This window comes from Motacilla alba, chromosome 2 (assembly GCF_015832195.1).
Source record: "Motacilla alba alba isolate MOTALB_02 chromosome 2, Motacilla_alba_V1.0_pri, whole genome shotgun sequence".
Classification (NCBI taxonomy): Eukaryota; Metazoa; Chordata; class Aves; order Passeriformes; family Motacillidae; genus Motacilla; species Motacilla alba.
The window spans coordinates 19,988,767-20,007,732 of record NC_052017.1 but is presented as its reverse complement, the minus strand read 5'-3'; the positions used below and the strand labels follow the sequence as shown (position 1 = coordinate 20,007,732).

General features: G+C 35.8%; 1 protein-coding gene across 1 annotated transcript in view; it reads left to right on the top strand.

The window, feature by feature from the left end:
* LOC119695309 (macrophage mannose receptor 1-like) overlaps positions 1-16,078 on the top strand; it is a 52,076-nt gene extending 35,998 nt beyond the window's left edge. The window contains exons 18-30 of the mRNA XM_038123537.1: positions 368-435; positions 1,392-1,492; positions 2,006-2,148; positions 2,852-2,966; positions 4,873-5,042; positions 7,029-7,131; positions 8,027-8,256; positions 9,327-9,492; positions 9,836-9,988; positions 10,836-10,952; positions 12,413-12,580; positions 15,054-15,113; positions 15,496-16,078. Coding sequence (XP_037979465.1) covers positions 368-435; positions 1,392-1,492; positions 2,006-2,148; positions 2,852-2,966; positions 4,873-5,042; positions 7,029-7,131; positions 8,027-8,256; positions 9,327-9,492; positions 9,836-9,988; positions 10,836-10,952; positions 12,413-12,580; positions 15,054-15,113; positions 15,496-15,746 — 1,845 coding nt within the window. The 3' untranslated portion in view covers positions 15,747-16,078. The remainder of the gene's footprint in view (positions 1-367; positions 436-1,391; positions 1,493-2,005; positions 2,149-2,851; positions 2,967-4,872; positions 5,043-7,028; positions 7,132-8,026; positions 8,257-9,326; positions 9,493-9,835; positions 9,989-10,835; positions 10,953-12,412; positions 12,581-15,053; positions 15,114-15,495) is intronic.
* Positions 16,079-18,966: the final 2,888 nt, after the last annotated feature.

Sequence of the window (18,966 nt, the reverse complement as noted above, 5' to 3'; positions counted from 1 at the left end):
GAGCTTTGAAATCCTATTTCCTATATAATTGGAATTGTTTGCTTTGTATGCTGGCTGAGGTCAACTTATTTTTAATCAGGAATATGCTTAAAAGTTATATTTGAACTACATAGAACATATCCTGGGCTGATTTCAGTGGCTTTCAAGTAAAATGTGAGAAGTGTTGATACAGTGACCACACCTTCTGGCTGATGGTGAAGTTTGACTGTGGACTGTCAGCTGTGAGCTGCTTTAACTTACATGTTGTAGCTAGAGAATATATCCGGTTCATATCCTCTGTCAGTTAGAGGTATATTACTCGTCAGCAACATAATAGGTTTATATGACAATAGAGGGCATTTGACCAATTTTAATGTTTGCATTCTAGATGTTGAAAAATGGCAAAGAGGATGCATATTTCATTGGTTTACAACTGAGTGTTGACCAACGTACAAGGTAGGTCATACCCAGTTTTTAATCATAATTTAAAAATGATTGTATTCTCAAGTGATTTAATTACATCTTAATTTAGCTGTAGATTATCGAGAAGAAATGCTGCAGTTTTCCTAAATAAAATTCGCTCAAAGCTAGACAAAAAATTACACTGCAGCTAATGTATTTTGAATTTTTATTCAGGAATTCTCGTTTCCTTTATTATATGATTTATACTGAAAATATAAGTAGATGTTCTAGCTGTAAGGGCTCTTTGTAGGTAAAAATATTCTTATACCCCTCCTTAACTGTTGAGAACAGACTCTAATAAAGGAACAAATGAAACCTATTTTCTTTTTCTAGGACAATGATAGCTGTTGCACTGTGAGGTCAAGCGCATTTTCTGCCAGCTTTTCTGAATGCAGCACCATATTGATTTTGACATGTGATGTTTATTTAGGCCTGGATTCAGTTCAGTCTGTGTTTGAAGTGCCTGGAAAGATGCCTAGTAGTTCAGCTCTCCCTGTAGCCCACAGTAATAATGAGGGACCTCTAGAGGATGATTAGGATGTCTGGTGAGCCTCTGAAAATGAGGTGTTTCTGCCTTGCTGGTTTCATAGGGACCCTGGGATGAATATATTTTTAAGTACCTTGTGCATGTGACTGAAGGATGAGCCTGGGCACCTCTGTCACTTGCAGACCACTAGAAAGATGTGTCCTAATAATTTTCCCTCTTACAGTTTTGTTCTTCATTGCCTAATCTACATGGATGTTTAGCTTTTCATGTTTGTATTTTACGTTGTATGTCTTTTAGCAAAGAGTAAGTTTAGTGCAACTAGTAAAGAGGCAATTTTGGTCGAAAAACCTTGTACATTTTACTATGAGCAGCTGTATTAAGCATATTAAAAAGTCACTTTTTTAACATGGAAGAAGTTCTATTTTATGTTAAAGAAGCATTTTGTTGCATTGTTTTTCTAAAGCTGGATGGATGGCACTCCAGTGAATTATTTGGCATGGGCACCACATGAACCTAACTTTGCAAATAATGATGAAAACTGTGTTGTTATGTATAAGAATTTAGGTGAGTTTATGTTGTTTCATGAATTTCATTATTTGTGTGTTTTTGTCAAAACATAGGATGCTTCACAGAAGAAAAACATTCTTCCGGTTTTTGGTTTTTTTTTCCTCTTTTACAAAAAGTTATTTAGGTAGACCATAGTATTACTTACAGGACTTAATAGTTTTGTACTCTTGTGCTTACCTGAAGCCTAACATGGGGAAGATCTGAGAGAGTTCTGTGGCCAGAGGTCTACGGTTGTGATTGCTGGTTTATATTTTTTATTAAAATTGATCTAATGTGTCACTATGAAATTTCTACTACCTGGTTCTACAAAGCTTCTAATATTCTGTAATTACAGTGTGTATAAAGTGACATATTTTTCCCAGACACTGATATTGAATGATAATAAACTGAGAGACAGCTTTGATCTTATCTTTCAACTAAAAGCACTGTATATGAGAATGAGTGAAATGGATTTCCATTAACCAACTTGAGATGTGGTGTCATACAGTTCCCCATTTATCTTACACCCAGGATTTTGGAATGATATAAACTGTGGCTATCCAAATCCCTACATATGTGAAAGGCACAACAGTTCCATTAATTCAACTGTTCCTCCAACAACATTTTCAAGTCCAAGAGGATGTCGTCCAACTTGGCTTTCTTTTCGTAACAAGGTACCATAACAAATACGGTCTATGCTGGATGTTTGGCAAAGCATTAAATAGAAAACAAGGGAATTTTTAAATCATACTCTTTCCCATTAAAACAGAATGTTATTTTAATGCAGAGAGCTATGACACATGCACGCTTTTCTTTGTTAGCCTGTCCATTGTTTTGCAGGAAAAGTGTTTTTCTGATGCTTCTAATGAAGCAAATTCAGTTGCAGTTGATGAAAGACAATTCTCTAGTCAGCTCTTCAAATGTTTTGATACACATTTAGTCAGAATTCCTAAAGTATTGATGCCTTGATCTTGGTGTTTTGAAACCAAACCATAATCCTTTTTATTGACTACATTTTTGTCGTCTTTAATTTTACTAACATGGTATGTGTTGTAGAATAAAATTAATAATCAAGCAGACTAAAATCAGTCATTCATAACTTAGTACTCTTAGCTGTCTATAGAAAAGTCAGGATTTGCTTATTTTATAGGGATTTCAGATCAAATCTAGTTGTTGAGCAAAACACTTTAGTGAGACTTCTAATTTTATATAGAACTAGGGTCAACACAAAAGCTCATTGAAAGTTGAATATATTTTTGCAGATAAATGCATTATTTTACTGTCTTTTTTTTCCATCCTGCTCTGTTTAAAACAGTGGTTATCAATTGAGGGATATTGAAGTGAAGATAATATATAGAGAATTTGTTCATATTTTAGTGTTACAAAATATTTGGATCTACAGAAGAGGAACGTGTTACTTGGCATGCTGCACGAACAGCTTGCATGAATTTGGGAGGAAACTTGGCCTCAATCCCTAATGAACAAGTGCAAGGTACTGTGCACAGTTTTGTAGCAACTAGATGAGATGACATTTAATCCTTACAGGCTGGCTGGGGTTTTTGTCTGAATGTGAACAGATTTGAATAATGATTGCATATTTGATTTTTGTTCCAAAACATATAATTTTTAGAAATCTACAATGAGGTCTTCACTTGAATCTACCAAATTTTAGTGTTGGCTCAGAGATATGTATACGTGTATATTGTCCTGGCAGCCAAAGTAGGGTTTTTTTCTGCTTGCACATGATGTCAGCTGGACGCTGCACTTTCCATTTCAAACAATATGATTTCACTAGGTGGCATTAACTTGCTGTGTGGCTTTCTTATTAAATCAAGTAGAACACCTTTAGGATGAGAACTTGCCTGTGGGCAACTTGAAACAGGCTTGAGTGCTCAACAAATACCTAGAGCTCTTCACACAAGTGTCACTCTTTTCACCAGAGGAGCTTATTGCAATGAACTCAAGGGCTGCATCTGTGCCTCAGGGGGATTACAGGGGGGAAGCTGCCCCATGCTTGAATAAACGAGGCACATGTCCAAACTAAGAACAGGGGAAGACCTTTACAGATGTTAGACTGACTTTGATAAATAGATCTTTTTTCTAGGCATTCTGTTTTGCCTCACATGTGAATGTGATGAAAAACAAATGCTGCAAAACACATGCTGCCTGTGAACTCAAGAGAGCACATTGAAAACTCAACTATTGTAAAACCATGGATTGAAGTCTGAGCAATTAAATAGTTTTAATTTAAACTGCTGATAAGAACTTAGTACTAATTATGTTTTCCACTTGTGAAGAGCTGAAGAATCAAACTTTCATTTTTCAAACAGTAATATTCTTATTCTACATAATTTCTGCAGTGGTTAATTCATGCACAGGACTTGAACTCTAGGTAAAAGAGAAATGAGGAATGGAGCTATTAGCACAAAACTATTATCATTGAAGGGAAGTGCAGGCATAAAGGCCTGAGTTCCTGTTACAGTTTCTGGCAGAACAGCAATTCTAATGTTTGGCAAAAAACCCTACATGTTTTATTCCTGGAGAAGTAATCTGCATGTATTTAAAACAGCTGAAGGAAGGTGAATGATTAACAGAGCAGGCAGAAATTAATATATTCTTTTCAGAGGAAAAAACATTCATAGCCATGACTGCAGGATTTGGCAAAAAGCATGGTATATTCATTTTATCACCACATTTGATGTTATCAGGGATTAGTAGATTGAATATGGTTCATAATGGATGAATATCAGCTGACCTAGCCTGCTATATTTGTGAGCTTGCCACCTTAGCTACGACACATCAGCACCCACCTGGACTGTGCAAAGCAGTGATAATTGATTTGCTTGTTTTTAATGGTTCTGTTAAGTCTCATTTGAAGCACATTTCTTGTGTATTTTGCTCCCTGCCAAGGCAGTGCAGGCTGTTGCCCAGCTGCCTAGGGAGGGAGGAAACACTCTCATGGTCCTGGAGCAGCACTGCTTACACAGATACACAAATGGCAGGAGCTCAGTGGTGCTGTTGTCACTGGGGGGTAACCTCTCTTGTGGGATTATCAAAAATGTGTGTGATCCCCACAGCCGTCCATGTCTTGAACTAGGATTCAAAAGCATCTTGGGATGTTATAAAAACAATTTCTATCATGGTTTTGGGGTTCATTCCAGTACCAGCTTAGATACTTAGATGAAGTATTTTGCCCAAAGCCACAGTCATGTATCTACTTCCCCATTCATCAAACTCAACGTTCATCTCCTTTTCATCTCACCTGCTTGTGTTATCAGCAGTGAAGTGTTCTGTATTTCAAAAAAAGTATTTAATATCACCTATCTCAGTGAGGCCAAATATTTCAACTGTCCTATATTAAAATTATTTGCCTTTTTATTTTCTTTTTTTTATTCTAGCTTTCCTTACCTTCCATTTAAAAGATTTTGCCACTGAGACATGGATTGGATTAAATGATATAAATCATGAAATGAGGTTCCTCTGGACAGATGGAACAGGGGTTTACTTTACAAACTGGGCCAAAGGCTTCCCGTCGGGACACATGGGTTTATATGCGTATAGCGGCCAGGTAAACAGCAATCATAAATTGTTCACTGAAATTTGATTTTATAGAATCATTTAGGTTGAGAAAGTCTTCTAAGATTATTTAGTTCAACCATTAATACAGCACTGCCAAGGCCACCACTAAACCATGTCCATTGCTGTATCTACATATCTTTTAAATGCCTCCAGGGATGGTGACATAAGCACTTTTCCCTAGGCAGCCTGTTCCAATGCCTGAAAACTCTTCTGGTAATAATTTTTTTCCTAATATCCGATCTTGTTGTATCAACTTTGGGCCATTTCCTCTTGTCCTATCACTTGTTATACTAGGGAAAAAAGACCAATACCCACCTTGCCTAAGATTGAATTCATGTATTTGTGGGGATTTCAGGTATGTCACTGCTTGATTTACTACTTTCATACTTGTATGCATGCTGGATATAAATCCAGGTAGAGTGAATTCTTTTGAGCCCTTGTGCAGTTGCTGTATCAGCTGGTGACAGGATCTGTGGAGTGCTCATATGAAGACTTGTTTCAGTTTTCAGTTTGTGAAGACTACACAGCTTTTGTGTTCAGCCTGTGTTCTCTCACGGGCTGCGTAAAGAGGGCAGTGATTCTCCTGACCCGTGGCATTTTCCCAAAAGCGCAACAATGAGAACATCCTCCCAGTCCTCTGGTGACAGCTGTGCTGGAACTTGGCAGGCTTCCCAACTGGCATGTAGTTTGCAAGGGGGCATTTACAACCATTCCCCTAAAGCAGGTGTCTTACATAAGCAAATTCTGCTGGTCACAGTTGCAGAAAGGACATGACTCTATAAAAAGACAGCCATTCAATTTTTGCAAGGGAAAAAACCCTGAACCACCAGAAAATAATTTTCTCTATTTCTCTGTCAAGCAAACTGATCTGATGGGTCACAGAGTTCCTCTCTCTCTGGTCGTGTGTGTGTACTCTGGAATTACAGCACTTTATAGTGCTATTTTCCTTGAATGACATTTTAATGTAGAAATTTGATTTTTATGTATAATATCCTTTTCTGTTGCTTTGAAAGGAGCATCTGTGAACTTCTTATCTCTAAAGGAGGAAGAGAATTAGGTAGAATTTGGAGTTCTAAAGGAAAATATCTTAAAAATACTACTTCAAAAAATTTCTCTCTTTTTATGTGGAATAATAGGATTTTATGAAGTCTTGTGTGACAACTTATAAAGTCCCTTTTTCATAAATTTTATATTTGTTTTTGAGTCTACTTGGTCTTAGAAAAAATATTATCATAGGTAGTAAAAATTACTATGCAACTATTCAGTTCGAAAGATTTAAATCCAAATGGTTTTCACCCAATAATGAAGTAATTATCTGAACATCTTCTCGTGAACAGAAAAAAAACCAAACAAGTAAACAATAAAATAAATATGCATGTTTCATTGCACAAAGCCACTTGTAACCCTGCAGGCTTTTGCACTAATCACTGTTTATTTAATATGTGCTAACCTAATTTCTAGCTATTGTGTCCATGTCAGAGAAGCTGAAATGTCACAGTAAGGCTGGTACTGACAGAGCAGTGGCTGCCTTTGGGCAGGAGCTGCTCGAACTTTGCTGTGTGTTCTATTACAGCCTGAAAAAATAAATTGTTGCATTGCACTTTAAGGGTTCTGTTTTATTTCTGGGGCGAAGTTATCCAGTCTTTTCTGCAATGATTGATCTAATTTCTCTTTAAATTGTCTGTGACTCCTCTCCATGCTGTATGCCTGGGGATTGAGAATACTAGAATTTCTCTGATCCTCTTACTCACCCCAATGTAGTGCAATGGAAAATAACAAAGAAACTTGTGAAGTGTAAGAGGAATAGAAATTCCACATGACTTGTGTAACTTAGGACTTGTGCTCTTAAATGTTACAAAGATACGAGACTAAAATTACAGCATTACTTGTGTCTGAAGATGAAAATGGGGGTCAGAAGTTTCATATTTGCTTATTCTAGCTATTTTTAACTGGTGTTGTATCTCTTTGCCTCGAGGCTGATTGTGTTGCCATGAAAAACAAATCTGTTAAGGAAGCAGGGAAATGGGCTGATCAGAGCTGTGATAACAGCAGAGGATATATATGCCAAATTAATGCAGGTAATTCTCTTGTTAGTTGAAACCAAACCCTTTTCTGCTTCTTCACACCCCCCCCCCCCCACCCCCATCCCCAGGAAATTGCTTAAATTTGTGGGTTTAAACATGATTTTGCTTCCAATAAAGATAAAAGCACAAAGTGTTCTTCAGGCAGGAAGAAAAGGATCAAATAGTCAAGTGTGTCAGAAGTCCAGTTAGTCACTGTTCTCATCTGACCCTTCCCAGCAAATGCTGTGTTGCTATTTTCCTGAGCTGGAATTTGTATCTGCATCTTTGTGTCTAGTATGACCCTTGATATGACATTTGTTCCACAGTTTTTTTAATTTTCTGAGTGCATTGGCTTTCAAAACATGTTATGGAAAAGACTGGTTTGTGCATGTATCATAAACTGTCTGGAATAAGACTGTAACCCGTCTTCACTGAACTTAAGAAAACTTGCCTCCAAAAAAGATTAAAAATATTTAAATCTATCATCTGTTTAAGTATCTGAGTAATTTTTAAGGACTGGTCTGTTGTGACAATTTTGTTTCTTGGAAAAAAATCTGTGGGAAACCAAACAGTTTCTGCAAACCATTTCATTTGATGAAAAAAGATTTTATGAAAAAATCATGTCCTAATCCTAAGTAATTTCAGTAATACTATTCTTGATGATTATACAGAATGCTTCTTTACTCTTTATCAGAATTTGCTTTAAGCAGATCTTTTCCTTTCTACAGCTTTGTAATTGAATTTTACTACTGTTGCTGGCTTAAAGCATAGTGCATCTTACCCATACTGATTATAAACCAGGGAATATGAAATAAGGAAGACTTTTGTTTAGTTCTGTTTGCAACCACAGTGAAATCACACTCCCCTTCTGAACAAGTGTATGGGTCTTTTTTCATCCTTTATTTTACAGACACTGAATTTCTGCCTTCTTCAACTTCATCCCCATCCAACATCATCCGTTATGGAAATAGTAGTTACTTGTTCATCCACACAAAAATGACATGGGAGGATGCACGGAAAAACTGCAAACAAAATCAATTTGACCTTTCCAGTGTCTTGGACCCCTACAGTCATTCATTCCTGTGGCTGAAGATATTGAAGTATGGAGTGCCTGTGTGGATTGGTCTTAACAGTAATGTGGTAAGAACATTAAATAATTGAACATGATGCTGCCTTTCTCAGGGACAAGTCAGGAACTGAAAAGTCTTATCTCTCTTTACTTTGGCTGATTTGCTTGTATCTCAGGCCTAAATGCTTCTTTGTGCTGTCAGAGGAATCCATCCTCTTCTGTTAATCTGATTAAATTGTATATATTGCATATGCTTTTCACACTTTTTCTATGATATTCCACTCTGTGCACTTCCAAATAAGGCATTTTAGTCTAGCATCTTGGAATATCTCTTTATATATTTCAGGTATAAGTGTTATATATATGTGATATAAAATCCTAATATTTTAAAATTTACAGATGAAAACATCTATTTTAATAACAATACCTAATTTTGAGAAGTATAAGAAGGTGCTACTACTATGAATATTTTAACATTTTTGAGGATAGCTAGCAAAATAATTAATTAGTTCACCTAGTTTAATTGTATTTGTCTCCCCTTTCTCAGTTGTTTGGTATTTTAATACTTTCTGCATATTTAAATAAAATATCTTCTTCTTGGCACAGACTCTTGTCCCACACACTCCATTTGGCTGAGCAAATGAAAAAAACCCACCAAATATATGAACATAGCACATCACTTCCCAAAAATCAAAATATGCTTCTAACATTAATCAGCAGGAAAAAATATTGAGTCAACCAGCTTTGGTGGGAAATGATTACAGATTTAAGTGTATTTCGAGTTAAAATAATCTACATGTATTGAAACTTCTGGGAAAAGAGCTAGTGTAAAAATTAGTCATCAGAATTTCACTCCCACAATTTATTTTAAATGAAATTGTTATTAGACCCAAATTAAAGGTATTGTTAAGTTAAACTTTAACTCAATGTCACTTTGCATTTCCTTTTGCTGAGAAGTACTTGTTGCACTGCTGTATGTCTCAATAAATATCTGTTTGTCACAACAATAATGTCAAAGTTTTCACCATTTGTATTTATTGGTTTCTAAGAAAAGCCCCAATCTTTTTAGCACGAAGTACTATCTAGACAGAGTAGACTGGTAGAGTTTAATCATTCCAGCTGATTTTTTTTTTTTCCTTAGACCAATGGGCGTTATGAATGGATTGATAACTGGAGAATGAAATACACAAAATGGGCTGAAGGGGAGCCAAAGCAAAAACTAGGCTGTGTCTATCTTGACATTACTGGAGTCTGGAAGACAGGATTCTGCAATGAAAGTTACTTCTCTGTTTGCAAAAAGTCTGATGGTAAGAACTTGGAATCTGACCATTGCAATTTAGTAAACATCTCATTAGAAATGCTGGGGTTTATTTCCAGAGCTAAAGAGATTAAATCATTATAATTTACCTAGGTTGAATTGGGTTACTTTAAAGTTACAGCAAGCACATAGTAAGAAAGAGCTAGTGTGACTGTGAATAGCTATCACTTTATATCAATGGTGTTAGACAAATTTTGCAAAGCTAAGACTCACACTAGTCTGGTATTTATTCTCCTATTGAATAAACTTGCAATGCCAAAAACTGCAAAACTCAAAAGGCAGTGAATGTAAGGAAGTAGTCACATGGGGTTTTTTTAACTATTTTTAATCAGTTCAAGCTCCCACTGAGCCCCCTCAGCTTCCAGGAAAATGTCCTGAGTCAGAAGGACACAGATCTTGGATCCCCTTCCGAGGTCATTGCTACTACATTGAATCTTCATCTTCAAAAAACTGGGCCCAGGCATCTTTAGAATGCCTTCGACTAGGTAAGTATCCTACTTTTTCTAAAACAAGTATCAAAAGTATCAAGTAACAAAACCTACTTGTTTTCCTAACTGTGGAAAGCTGAACATGTGTTATGTGTTTTTGTGAGTTCAAGGATGGTCTAAATGTTGGACAAGACAGTTGCATCCAGTTATTGCCTCAATTTGGGAGGAAATGGAAAACCTATGGACTGCACTGTCTCATGCATGTGGGACCAGGCATGAGAGGAGCTGTGTGGCCTGGAGTGAAGCTCATGAAAATGGAAATCTTGTACTTTGACCCTGATAGCAGATAAACAGCTTCATCCATACCAGTCACTAAAGCTTAATAGAATTTGTATCTTTTGTATTCTTGATCTAATTTCTCACTTGATTACTACAGTTTTATACCACTGGAGTGAAAGCTGTTTAGTCTGGATAATATATGAGTAATCTAGGGCTGTTGTGCAATTTCATTCTCGCAACTTCCTTCTTCAGGAAAGGGATGAAGATTGATTATCATGGACTTCACATGTCTGTAGCATTGTTGTTTATGGCACTGGTGGCAATGTGACATAGGTGTCTGGTCTCCCATCAGATTATGCAGAGATCTCATTCACTCTCCAGCAGAATTTATTATAGCTTTGTCTTCTGTCTTCACTGGAAGTATATATTGTTATGCGGTCAACAAGAAACTACCAGTGAAACCCATGGCAAATGTAGTCTGGTACTGGGTGAGAAGATTCCCCCTCTCCTTTCTGATACTCAGGTTGAAGCATTTTGTTGAAGCAGTTTGTTGACAGGACAATGAGAATGTTTGTTTTCCCCTGTGAAACATCTCTAAGAGAACTTATTTCTCTGTGTCTTCCAGGTGCCTCTTTGGTCTCAGTTGAAGACACAGCTGAAGCCAACTTTTTGACCTACAACCTTGAACCACTTGAAGGCAAAACATCAACATTTTGGACAGGAATGTACAGAAATGTGGATGGTACTTTCTCTACTTTTAATGTCTTTTTTTTTTTTTTAAGTGAATAATTACTGCAAGCTTTTTTGACATGAGTGTTGAATACTTCACATTACAATTCTGTAATAAGGAAGATAAAGCAAGACAGAATAAGCAAGAGGCTGCTTTAATTAAATCCTATATTTGATGATTATTGCTTTCACATTAATGCAATTAATATTCAATTAGATATTTCTATCCTTATGGTAGACTTTAAAGTACAGTCTTGTACTGTACAGGTAAAAAATGCCAGTATAACTGTCAGTGGCAGGGTTGCAAAATAGTTCAGGTGGCTTGAGGTGGAGTTTTCTTGAGTTTTGGAAGATTTTTACAACTGCCTACTTAAGCACTTGAATGACAAACTTCTTAGGGATAAGACAACTTTTCAATTACATTACATGAATCTTGACCAGGAATAGTGAAAATTTTTGGTAAAGGAAAGAATTCGAGGGTAGTCATTTATATGCATGACACAGAGAGGAAAGCTGAGCTCATGTGAGTCACTCATGGGTCAGTTGACACAAAAAGCATTTCTTAAAGTGGTTCTAGAGCAGTGTAGAGCAGCACATATCTCACAGTGATCATAAACACAAGACTTCTTCAGCTTCTCATTATCGCTCCAGATAGTGATTACAGCAATTTCAGCATAACTGCATAGCTAAATTTCATACCTTTTTGTGTATCCAGATTGTATTCAGTTGCCATGTTCTCACACAAAGGGCATCAGGAATTATAAAAAAAAAACAAAACCAAAGCAAATGCAAAATATGTAGAATCTTATAAAAATCAAAATACAATTTTCATGCTGAGTCTAAGAATTTGCTTGAGTACAACTTACAGTCACAAGGAGTACATTTATTCTAAATAAATAGCACTATTAAAAGAAAGAAAGAAAAAAGGAACCGGAAGGAAGAAGCAGAAAGTCCCAAGCATAGCTGAGCAACAGTGATCACAAGATTTTGGAAGGAGATCTATAAAAAGGAAAATTGTCTGTGTAAAACTTGTGGAAATGAGTAGAAACTGGAAAACTAATGAAATAAAATTGGACCTAGAAAGACTTCAATGTGGGATTTGAAAAAAGTAACACAAAACCTTCCTACAAATTATTGAAATAAAGAGCATTCTGGTGAAATGAAGTTATATTTTAACATCACTTATTTCTATAAATGGAATAAATAATTGACACTGCACCATTGCTATCACTTGTGGGAGATTCTTCTTGGAACTGTCTTGTTTTGCAATACCACAAGCCAGATTTGTCTGCCATTTCCAAAAATTGATATTATATCATTTACATAAAAACTTAGGGGCAACATGTTGTGTCAGAAGTAAATAGTTTAGTGGTCTGTCTCCAGAAGTGGTGACAAGTAAATTTCTCAGGAAGCCAATAATTATGGAGCATGTGAAAGTATGGAAATCACCATATTCAATGTTTTTTTAATTAGGACTATGGTTGTGGCTAGATGGCAGTGCGGTGAATTTTGTCAACTGGAATGCAGGAGAACCTTCTTCTCAGCAAAATGAGCACTGTGTTGAAATGTATGCAGACTCTGGCTATTGGAATAATTTCTATTGCTCTTCCTACAAAGGATATATTTGTAAAAAGCCAAAAAGTAAGTGCTGCATTTATGAATTTGTTTTATGTGTGGATTGTGCTCTCTGTAAGCTAGTATTAGTAGATGGCCGTTACACACAATGCATTTCAGCTGGATGTTCTGAGTTTTTATAAATGCCAAAGGATGCATATTTCCATGCCAAAAAAAAGATAGAATGACTCTTGTCAGAAAGTAGTTCTGGGCAGTAGTCAAGTCCCTTAAGAATTGCTTTTAAAAGACTGTTCATAGCTGTACCTAGCGTATACGCTTGACAAGTTTGCCTGTTTTCTAGCAGCAATTGTTGAGAAATCATAATGTGAGGACTATGCCTTGCATACACAAATCTGTTTCAGCTATATGCAAACATATTCCTCAGGGTATCCCCTCTGCCCTGCCCATGGAGTAGCCGTTGTTTATTTCCCTCTGCCAGTCTCATGAGCACGTGTTTTCTGAGTATGATGTAGTGTTTCTATTAATTGAGTATTTATGAAGCGTGACTTATTTAACAGCTTGGGATCTTTTGTCTGTGTCCTCCTGTTGTGAAAAAATGAATGACTGAAAAGCAAAGCAAATAGCATAGTTTGAATGTGCTAAACTGAAGGTGTCCTGAAATAAATGAATGTGCAAATTTGACAGTAGAAACATCTAGTGTATATGTATTCCTAAAAGTCATCATAATAATTTCTTTCAGCATATACTGCAATATCAAAATCTCTTACTTATGCTTCCTAAGAAGGTTGAAATGTGTAGCTGCAATATACTGACTTCCTCTACAATACTGGAAATGAAAGAAATTTTGCTATCCTTTCTGTAAATTTGTTCTCATGCAAAATTATTCTTACTTACTCAAATGCTTGTAATGATGACTGTGTCTTTTACAGGAAGTACTGCAACATCTCAGTATATCCACCCTTTCACAGTCCATTTATCAATCTTTTCGTACTGTCATTGACAAAAATTCATAGACATGGGTACCGAGTGTTAAAATAAATCGCCGCTGCTCCCTTTTGACCATTCAGTTCAATTATTTGTGCTGCTACTGGTATTCACCTGTTTTGATGCTGACCAAAGAGCTGAAGTAGATGAAAGCTAGTTACATTTTCTAGGATTAGCTTTAGCCAGTCTAGTCCACTAATCTGTAGATTCAACCTAATTCCAGTGTCAATGCAAGGATTATATAGTCACTCACCCCAAATCAGGACACAATCTAGTCCTACATTGAATGCAGCTTCCTTCATAGAAATGCAGCTTTTCTTGGCATAGCTTTTCAGAACTGTGACAGTGCTTCATGTGCAGAATGGAAATAAACTGTTATAGCTACAGAGCAATAAATGGAGCATTAGAAGCATGGTTTTACCGAGTTGCACTGGCTGTTGCTGTCTATGTTTGCTGTTTTCTGAGGAGACTGTAACACAAAAACATGACAGAAGTCTTCCGATAGAGTAGATGTTTTCCATTTCATTTGTTGAGCTAATTTTTACCACAGTAATTTGAGAGTTCTGTAGCAGGTCTGTTCCACAAACTATCTAACTTAATTTCATAAGTGAGGAGATGGTCAGTCTGGAGAAGACAAGACTCTAGGGAGACCTTAGAGCACCTAAAGGGGGTTCATAAGACATCTGGAGAGGGACTTCTTATAAGGGCTAGTGACAATCCAAGGATGGAAATTCACAACCCCCCTGGGCAGCCTATGCCAGTGCTCAGTCACCCTCACAGTGAAAAAGTGTTTCCTAATATTCAGAGGAAACATCTTTGTGTTGCACAGTGATGCCCACACTCTCTATTCTGTCACTGGGTAACACTGGAAAAGATGGAAGTGGGGACTGGTAAAAATAATTTAAATTCCTGAGCTCACCTTTTTCAGGTGCATTGATTTGAGATTTAATAATAAACTGATTTTGTATCCACATGGCAAAATAAGTACCTTCCTCTTAAATGATGGCCTATTTACTCAGCAAGACAGATTTCATGGCCCTGATGTTAAAATTTAAATGAGCTACAAAACTTTTAGTTCAGATGTGATACTTGCTAGGGTTCTGTGATATTCATGAGTGATTTCAAGTGAGCCAGTAAGTAAGCCATGAATGTCTATTGGAAAACCAAATTTATTACACTTTCTAGGTTCATCTAACAAGTACTAGAAGAATTCTTAATTATATTGAGGATTATGTTTGACCATGTCTATCCTCAAGATGCTGTATAGATTTTCTTTTGGTTTCATTCTCATGTCTGGATCAGTCTTCATGGAGCTTTTTTTTTTTTTTTTGCTAGTTTGTGTAAATAGCTGCATATGAGACCAGAACACACTAGACCATTGTGCTATGCCTTAGGTGTATATAATTTTGTATGAACTAATAAAGAGTTTTCAGTATTGAGTGGTTTGTATTACCATATATTTATCTGAGCATGATTTTCAATATGTTCCAAAATATAAAAATAATGTAGAAATAAATAATATCCTAAAATATAATTATTTTTTAATGTTTTCAAGTTCCAGCAACTGAAATGCCACCAGCATCGGAAATGCCTGCAGCTGAAATACCTACAATGGGTAAGAATATTGTCTTTCAAGCAGAAAAAACTAGTCCCACATAAGATCATCAACTAAAAAAATTCTATTCTATATTTTGTCTCTTAAATTTTCTGATGTAGCTGAGTACTATGCCTGTTTCCTAGGATGACACTCTTTCCTAATAATACACAATACAGTCTATTTGGTTGCATCTCCAAATGTAGATTTAAAAAAAAATTGTGATATAGCATGCAATATTAGTGATTTAAAATAAAGTTATTTTATGTTGCTGCCTTTTCTTCTCATTACATTGAAACAAACCCTTTTTTCTTAAAAGATCATGCATTCTAAAGAACTTGCTTCCAGCAATCAGATAAAGACTTCTGTAGCATTCTCTTGATTTCTTCCTATTTGTTTTCAGCAATGACGAAAGATGAGAAGGCTTCCGCCCTAAACCACAGCAAAACAGGAGTTATTGTTATTGTTGGTATCATCATCCTCGTTGGAAGCGGCCTTGCAGGATATCTCTTCTACAAAAGAAGAAAGACTTGCTTGCCAACAAATGACAGCTTTGAGAATAATTTGTATTTTAATGGTGATGCAGTTCCTGGAATTAGTGACACAAAGGATCTTGTGACCAACATAGAGCAGAATGAACATGCAACACTGTAATATAACAAAAGGAAATGTAATGTAATATGTAATATAAAATGTAATGTAATAAAATGTGCCTTGTTTTATTAAAATTATGCAATTAGAATGAAGCCAAAGGTATTTTCTCATGTGCAATTACTGTACTAGTCTGTTTCTGTGTGTGTGCAATGTTGTACACTGCAGTTATTTTATTTTGTAGCCATTATATAAAAATGAAAGATTTCAGGTCTCAGGATTTGATGATCACACTGGTGAATGTGGGTCTTAGGAAAAATGATAATGTTAACTAATTATTAAATGGAACAGTATAAATGGATAAAATAAAGAAAATAAAATTCAAGAGCCCCTGATGAACATGCACAAGATTTGACGTTTCTGCATCAGATTTGTTTCAAACCATGCTATTGAACTCAAAGCTATTAATTAAACATCTTCTAATTTTACCATCTTTCAAGTATTCCCATGGACTTAAGTACAGGCATAGTCACTAGAGAATAAGTCTGTATTTGGGCTCATTTCACCTTTGAATCACATTGTCAAAAAGACATTTATGATATTTCCGTTCCCACAACTTCATACAACACAGAAAACCAAGAATATAGTACTTGCAGTTTATGTATTCTAGGATTAATCAGGTACAATCTTGAGACAGATTTATGAAGTGGAAAAGTGTGGTTGGTATTAGCTGCCAGATTTGGCTGGCCACAAGTGCGTTTGCTGGTGAGAGGTGATGAACTTCAAAGCTTCCTTCTTATCAGGCAGCAGTTACTGAGGAGTGGGAGGAGGATTGCCTGTGCATGTTCTGAAGGTTTCTAGGAGCAGAAGGTTTTATGTTATGGTGATTGCATGTTGGCACTGCTCTCTACACCTTCTCAAAAAGTAGCATAGGTTTGTGGGATGTGCGATGCTGTAAAGAGCAACTTCGCTTTACCAACATAATATTTACTACATTTATTTGCTTTCTAAAATGGTTAAATCAGCTACTATTTGTGGACATCTTCTAGTCCCCAAGGAGTTTGTATTCCTAATTTTTGTAGATCCTGTAAAATGTAAATCATGCGTGATTCCTCACTTGCTTACAAAGGTTTGCAAGAATTGATTTTGTGGTTTCAGATTTTGCTCTGTGAAATAAAAAATAGCTATCTTTGATTTTTAAAATAGGTTTGCATTTTATAGTCTTATCTATATAAGACATTGTAGCATGATAAAGTGAAAAAAGGAAATGATACCATAGAGCAGACATTCCAGCAAAAGTTGTTATCAAGTATTATATTAATCATATTTTCCTGAATCTGTCCCAGGATTAAACCTGCTTAAAGACAAAACAAAAATGTGTGTTGAGGGATTTAGTAAAAGTCTTGAACTACATACATACATATGCAAGTAAGATGGGAAAATTTGTCCAGGAACTTCTTTTCTCTGGCTCTGCTCTTTTTCCCAGCTATTTCCATTTTTAATGTACAGTTGTTTAAGCATGTTTTTTCAAGGATCAGTACCAATAATGGTTTTTTATGCCATGTGATGTGGCTCCTGACTGATTAATGATACTAAGGGTCATGTTGTTTCAGTTATATGGAGGAGTGATGCCAGGCAGAAATTTACGTGAAACAGACAATGAAAGGCCAAGAGAGCCTGACTGAAATCCCAGCCTCACTCTGCTGGCTGTTGAGCAAGCAACAAACACGTGCAGTCTCACCTAAAAGAAGCTGTCCTCTTCTGCGCCCTGCACAATCTTAAAATGGTGTCTGTACACTGAGTTGTTCTTCCAGATAACCTTTATTCCCATGTACATATGCAAAGGTATGGTTGCAAAGAAGACAAAATTAGAGGGGATATCTCATTTCTGGTTCTTTGCCATACTTATAAACTAAATCACTAAAAAGTGTCAAGGAGGGAATCCAGCCACTGGAGCCTGGATGGTTCTGAGCTCATTAATTTATATATTTTTCCTGAAATCCAGCACTGTCTCTGAGCTGAAGAGAATTAAAAATACCATGCTAGTTAATAGATGCTTCTGTTAAAAGATGCTATAGTTAATTGGTGCTTCTGTGTCAGTTCTGCTCTCTTGTCCAAACAGGTATAGAAAAAATAGAGAAGGTTCCAAATAAGAAGCCCTACTCTGAAGATGGAGCTGCTTAGCCTGCTCCTTTTAGAAAGAGTGTAAGTTAAAAAGACTTCAAAGATTTTCAGAAGAGGGGAACATTTAAGCTGCATGACCTACAGTATTTCTTATTTCAAGACAATTGAAGCAAATTTCCCATTAAAAAGATTGATATAGAAACAGTAGCACTTACAGCACAGGAAATCCTTACAGTTCCATGTCATAAGCAGAAGATGAGCACTGATATTTTATACACAAACTCTAACTCTTTTGAATAGAAGGTAGAGAAACAAACAAACTTGAACACTTTAAACAATATCTAATGAATATATGATCAGATGGAAAGCTTTTACCTTAGGAACAGAGATAAGTAAAATATCCTTCTCTATTTGACTGGAAAAAAGAAATGTGTCTTACTGGAAATGAGTCATGTTCATATGGACACACTCTAATTTTATATTTTACATATTCTGATCCTTCACCAAATCTTCCAACCATTTTCTACTACTGACTGCTGTTCATATCAGGGCTGGTCAGGTGCCTTAGAATCAAAGTATTGTTCTTGTGTTCTCTTACTTTGTCTCTCAAGCAGATGACACTACTTAGGGGAAGTCTCAGGCTGTATTTTGCATATATATATATATATATATATATATATATATATATATATATATATATATATATATATATAATCTACATTCACAGAGGAATTGGGTTCTTGCTTTTCTGAAACATACTTGCTGTAAAAGCAAGGAAAGTAATTCTTTGAAAAACAAGATGATGAATAGTATAAGCAAGGAAATATGAATAGGAAAGCAAATAACTGTTTTAACAGATCCCTAATAATTTGTATCTATAATCCTCTGATGCTGCAAAGATTTCTTACATTTGATCAGGTAGTTTAGAAAAATGAATGGAAAAAAATCATTCATTATGTAACATGGAAATAGAAAAATAGAAAGGTTGTTCCCCTTTTGTTTTTATAGGCTAGAATGTTCCTACTGAGGTTTAGAGTGGGGTTTTTTTGAAAGAAATAAATGTTTATAGCTTGGAAACTGTGATTGTCCTATATGTGAGGATTCTGGATTGAAATCTTATATCAAGTTATAGCAGGCTAAATTATCACAAAATTACTTT